Genomic DNA, 9,824 nt, shown 5'->3' with positions numbered 1-9,824 from the left:
TGGAATCTTTTTTTCATTTAACCCTTCGATGTATGATATATACACATTTCCTCTCCCTTCTCTGCTTTATTTATTTATTTATTTATTTATTTTTCTGTGGGAGTTTCTGTTTTCTAACATACTTGATTTATTTGTTTGTCTCTCTTCCACTAGAATTTAAGTTCCATTAGAGATAGGTGGGTTTTGGTTTTTTTTGTTTTTGTTTTTGTTTTTTGGTCTAACTTGTTCATTACTGTATCTTCAATACCTAGAATATGCTTTAGTGCATTTTTTTTTGAGAGAGCATGAGCTAGGATGGGGAGGGACTGAGGGATAGGGAAAGAGAATCCCAAGCAGGTTCCGTGCCCACCGTGCAGCCCGACATGGGGTTCGATCTCACCACCCTGAGATCATGACCTAAGCCGAAATCAAATGTCGGATGCTTAACCAACTGAGCCACCCAGGTGCCCCTGCTTGGTGCATATTTAAGTGCTGAAAAAATATTTTTTGTTTGAGTGAATCATTATTATTACTACTCCGAAGATGAAAGAATAATCTCTGCTTCTCAGAAATGTGTGGTCTCAGTAAGACAGTGCCTTTCAAATAAAATGAACATGTAAAGCATTTAGCTTGGCATTTTGGACATGTAGCAGTACTCACTAATTGGTAGCTGTTATTGAAGGATAAGCAAAGAAAGAACAGAATTAGACATTTCAGATAAAAATGACCTGAATAAAAGAACACTGCATTTACATCTCAGGAGCTAGGGTAGATACATTTTAGGGGAGTATTGAAAAAATAAGGTTGGAACTATATTGTTCAGGCCTAGACATTTGGATTTTTCTGTAGGTAACGAGTTATTGCATATTTTTAAGGCAAAGGTGCTGTGATGACAGTGGTAGGTTTGGAACATGAATCCAAATGGAAGTCCTTAAGGTTGATTGGAAATCCTTCTGGTGTAGGCTGAACTGGAAATTAAAACATTAGCAAATTTATAATAACAAAACTTTTGCAAAATCATAAGTTATGCTCAATTATTAATGAGCTCTGAAATTATATGGTAGTATAAAATTATTTGATTTCAGTTGTATATTTTGAACTATGTTTGCAGTTGCCAGCTTTTAATGTATTTTTTTCATTTAAAACTGAGATCTTTGATTTAAAATAAACCAAGATGTTTATATTGGTAACTAACTTACTAAATATACTAATCTAGGGCAAAGTATGTTTAGTCCAGCAAACATTGGTCAACCACGGAAGACAACATTATCTCCTGCACAGTTGGATCCTTTTTATACTCAAGGAGATTCTCTGACTTCTGAAGATCATCTCGATGACACTTGGGTGACTGTGTTCGGGTAAGGTTTCTGAATCATTTACCTTTCAAAAAAAAAAAAAAAACCCATCCCCAGCATTTATAATAAACAAACATACCAAAAAAAAAAAAAGGATTGCACAGCAAATGCTCATTTATCTGCCAACTGGCTACTACAGTTGTTAATATTTTACTTACATTCATTTTATCTTCCATTAATTCATCTTTTTTTGTTGGTACATTTCAGAGTAAGTTGCACACATCACTACAAATCAATCACCCTGACACTTCAGAATGTATATTATTTATTTTATTTTATTTATTTTTTTAGAGAGGGAGGGATAGGGGAAAGAGAATCTTAAGTAGGCTCAATGCTCAGTGCAGAGCCCTACGTGGGGCTCCATCTCACAACCCTGAGATCATGACCTGAGCTGAAATCAAGAGTCAGACACTTAACCGACTGAGCCTCCCAGGTGCCCCCAGCATGCACATTATTAACTAGTGTTCAGTATTTGTATATAGTTTTTTTTTAATCATTTATCTGTTTGCCACTTCTCATATTCTTTTCTCTTAAGCATATTTCCTGGATAATGGAACAGGATTGCCTCTTTAGACTTAGGAATCTCCTTTCTTTGTAGTGGTTATTACTCTGCCCTTTTTTTTTTGAGAGAGAGAGAGCACGAGTACGGGGAGGAGCAGGGGGAGGAGCAGAGGGAGAAGCAGACTCCCTGCTAAGCAGGGAGCCCGATGTGGGACTTGATCTCCGGATCCCGGGATCATGACCTGAGCTGAAGGCAGATGCTTAACCGACTAAGCCACCCAGGTGCCCCTATTACTCTGCTTATATTGGACTTCACCAGTTTGGAACTATCAAATTGAATTTCATTTGTATATATACATACTGTGTCACAAGGTTGGTACTTTATAGTTACAGGATATTGAGTATTAATAGAAATTGTACATGCCCTATATGCATTTTGAATAGATTTTTAGATTAAAAAAAGTAAAGCATTTTGGAGATCATACTGCATCATCTGCAGATGAGAAAACTGAGGTTTTAGATTAAGTGATTTATTCAGAGGTTTACATCTAGTTATTAGTAAAGTGTCAGCAAAAAACCTGAGGTCCTTTGATTTTTAAGCTGTTATTGTTCATACTGTACTACATAAGGTTTGCTTCTGAAAGTGTGATATGTCATACTGATATTGGGTCTTACTGTATTTAGTTTTGGGGTAAAAAGTGAGCTTCTTGAAGAACAATGCACAGTAAATGTTAGTGGACTTTATATATTCAGTTTATTTAAAATTTAAAAATTCAAAGGAATATATAAGAATCTACAGTGAAAACTACTCCTTCCCACTTTTGTCCCCAGCTAGTTTTTCTCCCCTTTAAGGCAGTATTGGCCACCTGTTTTTTATGTAACCTTCCAGAGAGATTCTATGTGTTATTGATCCTCTTTAGGTAAAAAATTGGGATCATCTTACTCTCCAGAAAGCCTATTCATAGCAATTGGATGGCTTCTTGATTTTTTTTTTTATGTTTAAATTTTCATATTCTCTCATGACATGGTTATGCCTTTGAACTTGGATGTCCACTCCCAAATCTGTTTTGGGGCTCAGTAGTAATGGTGTTACTTTTAAGATTCCTCAGTAATTAGATAAATTACTTGACGTTCTTCTGCTAGTCTTTTTCTTCATTTTTAAGATATACACTTTCCCACCTATTAAATTTCTGTTGGTTTTATGTTTTAGTAACCCTGTATATGAGTTTGATTGCAAGAACTGAAATGTTTTCTTCTAAGGGATAAAATATTTTGATCATTTATAGGGTAGTACATCTAAAATATGTATGTTCTTTCTTTGATAATTTAACTTTTTCCTGTTGATTCAGGGTCATCATGAAATGTTATTCATTATTTTAAGGGGTTCTTTTACAGGATAATGGAATGTTTCCACTCAAAGTGGTTCCTAGAGTCTTAGAATTTCATTTTATTTTTCAAGTACCTCCCTCACTTGCAACCATTATTTTTCTTTCATTTTTATTTTCTTCAACTCTGCTTTGTAGGCACTTTGCCTTATTTGTTGCTTTTCTTTGAGGTTACAAATCTTATATCCAAACATATGTAACATAAAATAAAATTTCAGTCCTGAATGCAGTATTTTACTCATATGCATTTTAATATATGGACTTTATCATTTATTTTTTTGACTCAGATTTTTTTCCCTTAGGTTCTAATCCAGGTTCTTGATAACTGACGTTACTTGTTAAGGAAACTCCAGATTTTCAAATTAAAATAGCTTTATTGTTTGGACTATAAAAATAGTGTCTGATAAAATATTTAAACCATACAGAACTTTAAGAAGAAAATAAAAATCACAATTTTCTCAGAGATTTTTGGCTATTAAAACCTTGGTAACCATCCTTTTAAATGTTTCTATACCATTGATATTGGTACTGACTTTTCATTTTTGTTTCAGAACTAAATTCTGAATTTTCAGTAGGTGCTCAATGTATAATAATATGAGTATATAATTTAAAATTCTTTTCCTCTTAATAACTGTAGTATACCTAAGTATTTCACACACACACACACACGCACACACACACACACGCTCACACACCCTTGTAAAATATATACAGAGCTGCAACATCATAGTTCTTTCCTTAAGGGTATGGTAATGGCAGTGAGAATGGAATTTTAGAGTTTTCATAGATGGAATCTGGGGATGGAGAAGAATGGCTGAGTCAAAGCTAACTTTAATATATTTGCTTTTGGGTGATAAGCAATGATAGATTTAGCTGATATAGGGGGAAACAGTGATCAGGGATTCCCTATTATTCTAGTCTGTTATGGGAAACTTACCTTGAAACACTTATAAGTATGGTAATTTGCATTTGTATTTATTATGAAAGTTGACTGAACAACTCTTTTTTCAGGTTTCCTCAAGCATCTGCTTCCTATATATTATTACAATTTGCACAGTATGGGAATATCTTAAAACATGTGGTAAGGTTTACTTCATTTCAGTTCAAGATTTAGTCTGAAGAAAAATAAGCTGTAAATTGAGGGAAACTCTGCTGCTGAATATTGTCTGCTTTTTCCAAACTTAAAAGTTTTTCTTTCTTTTTTTTAAGTTTTCATTGAATATGTCTGTTGGAGTCTAGAAGGCTAGAAGTTCCATAGTAGTTGATAAAAAGGGATAAAGAGAGAAGATAAGAGAGTGAGAATTTCAGGCTCCACCCCCCCATTTCTTTTTTAATAGTTCACAGTCTTTTAACAAAAATTACGCCAAATATTATATTACTGTCTTCCAGTGTGAGCTTGTTTTATTGGAGATAAAGGAAAAGAGAGAAGTTCCTGATTTACAGAGTTCTTAGGACTTTTTTAACTTGTAGAGGGCTTTTTTGAAAAAGTATCTTACCTTACCTGTAACAAGTTATAAATAACAAATCTTTTTTTCTGTTACCAGGGATTGACTTACTTTAATTCCTACAGAAAATAAGATTGATGAATACAATTTTTAAAAACTTGATAGCAAGTGTTAATAAGACCTATTTATAAGGAACAATTATCTTTTGAGGATTACTTTCAGAGAATATTTGCCACATATCCTTTTTTTTCTTTTTTTTAAAGATTTTATTTATATATTTATGTTAGAGAGTGAGAGAGCATGAGCTGGGGAAGGAGCAGAGGGAGAGGGACAAGCAGACTCCTTGCTGAGTGTGGAGCCCCACCAGAGCCAAAATCAAGAGTTGGATGCTTAACCGACTGAGCCACCCAGGCACCCCAGTATTTGCCACATATTCTTTATAGTAGAGAATTGAGAGTTAGGTAGAAATTATTGAAATTGTTTAATAAGGGGTCGCCTTAGGTGGCTTAGTCGGTTAAGCATCTGCCTTGGGCTCAGGTCATGATCCTAGGGTCCTGGGATCGAGCTCTGCATCGGGCTCCTTGCTCAGTGGGGAGTCTGCTTCTCCCTCTCCCCCTGCTCCTCCATCCCGCTTGTGCTGTCTCTTGCTCACTCACTCTCAAATAAGTAAATAAAATCTTTAAAAAGAGAAAAGAAAAAGAAATTGTTTAATAGGATTTTTGTTGAATCCTGCATACAGCTTGTTATGGGGCATCAAATAAAAAGTGGAAGCAGATATATATATATTTTTTTAAGATTTTATTTATTCATTTGAGAGAGAGAGAGAGTACAGAGGGAGAGTGAGATGGAGAAGCAGACCCCCACTGAACAGGGAGCCCAATTTGGGGCTCAATCCCAGGACCCTGGCTTCATGACCTGAGCCGAAGGGAGACGCTTAACCGACTGAGCCACGCAGGCGCCCCTATATCTTCATATATTTGTATTTTCTAATAGAATTCATTTTTTAGATTTTATATATTTTATGTTTTAAGAGACAACTTCATTCTTTGCAGATGTCTAACACAGGAAATTGGATGCATATTCGTTATCAATCTAAACTGCAGGCCCGGAAAGCCTTAAGCAAAGATGGGAGGATTTTTGGAGAGTCCATCATGATTGGTGTAAAACCATGTATAGATAAAGTAAGTTATTGCTGTTGTAAGGAAAATAGCTTTATCTATATGAAGAGCACGAGTCTGAGCACTGACGACAGTTATGTCACTTTGCTTCACTATGCCCCTTTTTCTTGCAAAATGTGATGATGTTATAGTACTGTTTTCATGGGAAGCCAAAGATGTCACAGGACTTTAGAATTTAGAGATAATCCATACAAACCCCTTCTATTTTACAGATTAAGAGGCCAAGAGGACTTAAATAATTTACAGAGTGGTTAAAGGTGAGACCTAGATTTTAGGTCTCTTAACTTCTCATTCTCTTGTGCAAAGCAACATCAAATTCTTTAAATACTTTAAAAGAATGCTGCTGTTTCAGAACAAAAGGTTTCACAGGAATAGTTAACAGGGTTAACTATTAAAATGGCTGAAGCTTTTTATTAGTCATTTTTATTTTAAAATCTTTTAAAACATTTATGTACCTATAAAATAATATTTAGCACAATTTATACTTTGTGGCTTGTGAAATCATGATCATTCTTAAATAATTATGCATGAACTTCTACTGTCTACCAGCACTGTGCTTGGTGCTTATATACACATTAATGCACAAAAGCAGGCATGGCTCCTGTTCTTACAATCTGTGGTTGCTGTAAAGTATGTAATTATTATATTGTGCTGTAACAGATGTTTGTAGAGGCTAGAGGAGAATCTGGGGTTCCTGGCTACTAAGTAACACTGGACTTCAATCCTCCCCCCACCCCAGGATTTCCTCAAAATTCTGCTTTTTCTTGTGTTTTTTCATAGTATTTGTTAGGAGATTTTTACTCTTTGAAGTCTCTAGTTGTGTTGATCATGTTTGAGGTCATTGAAGTGAACTTTCTGTCTGAGCATTGTATCTCAAATACTAGCTAAGAAGCATATATTGTTTTAGCAAGGCTAAAATTGTTTGAAAGGTTAATTAGATCAAAGAAAGTATGCTCCTTTTAATAAAGTTTTCTTTCTAAGTAGGATGTAATAGTGAATAATAACATTATGCTTATAAACAGAGAAGTTCTTTATCTTTATTTCTCCAGAGTGTTATGGAAAACAATGACAGGTGTGCTTTATCATCTCCATCTCTAGCCTTTACACCACCAATCAAAACCTTAGGTACACCAACCCAACCTGGAAGTACTCCTAGGATTTCTACCATGAGACCTCTTGCTACAGCATACAAAGCTTCTACTAGTGACTATCAGGTATTTTAAGAATTGGATAAAAAAGATATACTTTATTTTTGTATTTATTTATTAAAAGATATACTTTAAAGGGGGAAGTGCCTAGCATGTTTAACTTTTTCATTGGGTTGATTTGTATGCCATTTGATATTTCTTACTGAAGTGATTGCCTTGATGAAATACCTATAAACTTTGCATTCTTAAATTTCCTATTTTAAAAATTAGAATTTTGGCCAATTGAAAACTTATGTTGAATTTTTAAAAAATTTCTTTGCCATTATTTAAAACATTTTGAGAGTTTTAGTTTTTTCTGAGTTATATTTGCATACATTAAAAGTTTTCTCTTGTGAACATCTCTGGCATGAGGGAATATTAAAACCCTTTGACTAAGTCTGATGGCATCACAAATGAAGAATCTCAGGTTGGAGTAGCTGTGGTTATCAGAGAAACTACTGACCAGCTCCCATTTCATAATTTCTCATTTCAAAAACTGTAAAGGAAAAGTTCATTGTATTCATTGAAGAATGATAAAAGTATTATGACTCTCATTCAGTATGTTATTATTGTCCCCTACTAAATTAACCAGGTTCTGAACTTGCCTAGCTATAGACATGGGTCCTGAAACAGCAAATAAAACACTTTACGCTTTAGTAAGACAGGTAGTGACAATTTAGTCTTTTGATTTCCCCTGAAATTTGGAGACTAGAACTGTTTTTTTCCTTTAAGTTTTTTCTTTTAAACCAGTATTTTTTATTTTTTTTATTTTTAAAGTAGGCTCCACACCCAGTGCGGGTCTTGAACTTACAACCCTGAGATTAAAAGTCACATGTTCTACCGACTGAGCCAGCCAGGCGCCCCTAAACCAGTATTTTAAAATCCTCATTTCCTATCATATGATCTCACTGATACGAGGAATTTGAGAAATAAGACAGAGGATCATAGGGGAAGGGAGGGAAAAGTGAAACAAGATGAAACCAGAGAGGGATCAAACCATAAGAGACCCAGCAGAGGGTTGTTGGAATGGAGGGGGGTGGGAGGGATAGGGCGGCTGGGTGATAGACATTGGGGAGGGTATGTGCTACGGTGAGCACAGTGAATTGTGTAAGACTGATGAATCACAGACCTGTACCCCTGAAACAAATAATACATTATATGTTAATTAAAAAAATAAAAATAAAATCCTCATTTCCTGGGGTACCTGGATGGCTTAGTCAGTTAAGCATCCGACTCTTGATCTCAGCTCAGGAGCTCAGGTCTTGATCTCAGCGTTGTGAGTTCAAGCCCTGCATTGGGCCCCATGCTGGGCGTGTAGCCTACCTTAAAGAAAACAAAACAAAACAAAACTCTTGTAGCTTTTGTGTTGTTTGTTCAGTTTCCTAATAAAAGGAGCAGATATAATTTATCTTGCCAAAGGAGTAAGATTTTGTCCTTCTTTAGAGCATAAGGATGTTCTAACTAAATCCATATAGTAATCTTTAAATATTACAAATGCATTTAACTGTTTGGCTCTTTTAAATTAGTTAACTGTAGAATTGATTATGATCCTGAGGAAACTATAACACTAACAATTATGTTTTTTTAATAGGTTATTTCTGACAGACAAACACCAAAAAAAGATGAAAGTCTTGTATCCAAAGCAATGGAGTACATGTTCGGCTGGTAGTACAGTAAGAGCTAAGAACTCACCTACCATGGAGGAGGCTGCTACACTAAAACAGAGTTAGCAGAGTACTGCCGCCTTTCTTTTGGTTAGTTGTATAACCACTCATGGCAGTATTGGATAGCTATCTCATACTCTTTAGAAGACTTTTTCTTTAAGGATACAGCGTATTTGGAGCTCGCACTTTAAAAGATGCTTGAGATATGTTTTAAAGAAACAAAAAAATCCCTGTAAATAGGATTTTGTGCTTTCTGTGATAGTGCATGCTTAAGCGCAAAAACTCAGCATTGATTACCGTAAATTATCTAATTGAATTTGTGGTGAAGATTTGTAGTCTTCATGAGTTGGTGGGGTGAATTTCATGAAGGGTAACTTGTACAGCTCCTTATAACAAGACACAAAGATTATAATTAACAATTTGAATTATGGTCTTTTAATTTAGATAGTATTTAATATTTTAATTATCCTTGTTTATGTATGTCCTGTCGTGGATTGTCATCCTTCAGTATACTAAAACCAAAACAGTCTTTTTAAAAACCTACTAAAGTTTCTTGATAATAAACTTTGTCAATTATATATATTGAACCTTTTTTGTAAGTGATTTATTTTATTAACTATTTAAAAAAATTTGAAGTGTTTGCTGAAATAGAGGAAATATGTCATGAATCTCCACATACCTATAATTTAGCTTTAATAACCATGTAACCATCAATATTTTGCCTTGTTTCTTCTCTCCCCCTTTTGTTTAAAGCCCATCTCAGATATGACATCATTTTATTTTTATTTATTTTTTTTAAAAGATTTTATCTATTTATTTGACAGAGAGAGAGGGAGAGAGAAGCAGGCTCCCCACTGAGCAGGGAGTCCGACGTGGGGCTCGATCCCAGGGCCCTGGGATCATGACCTGAGCTGAAGGCAGACGCTTAACCGATTGAGCTACTCAGGCGCCCTGATGTCATTTTAATCTAAATACTTGAGGATATATCAAAAAAGAACATTCCCACTTATAAGTACAGTATCAGTATCACACCTAACAGAATTAGTAACAGTTTCTTAGTTCCTAATGTCCAGTCCATTTAAAAATTTCCCAGTTATCAGGGCACCTGGGTGGTTCAGTTGGTTAAGTTC

At 34.9% G+C, this 9,824-nt stretch overlaps 1 protein-coding gene across 1 annotated transcript; it reads left to right on the top strand.

Annotated features, from left to right (window-relative positions):
- Window positions 1–880: 880 nt before the first annotated feature.
- On the top strand, window positions 881–9,281 carry NUP35 (nucleoporin 35). Its single transcript, XM_081814020.1, has 5 exons — window positions 881–1,337; window positions 4,232–4,301; window positions 5,718–5,846; window positions 6,893–7,057; window positions 8,622–9,281. The coding sequence occupies exons 1-5, from the start codon at window positions 1,204–1,206 to the stop codon at window positions 8,697–8,699; spliced, it is 576 nt and encodes a 191-aa protein (XP_081670146.1). The 5' UTR covers window positions 881–1,203; the 3' UTR covers window positions 8,700–9,281.
- The last annotated feature ends 543 nt before the right edge of the window (window positions 9,282–9,824 follow it).

This window comes from Leptonychotes weddellii, chromosome 3, assembly GCF_054177405.1.
Source record: "Leptonychotes weddellii isolate Sample4059 chromosome 3, ASM5417740v2, whole genome shotgun sequence".
NCBI classification, from domain to species: Eukaryota; Metazoa; Chordata; class Mammalia; order Carnivora; family Phocidae; genus Leptonychotes; species Leptonychotes weddellii.
Note: the sequence above shows the minus strand (reverse complement) of the source record. Positions and strands in the feature narration are given on the sequence as shown.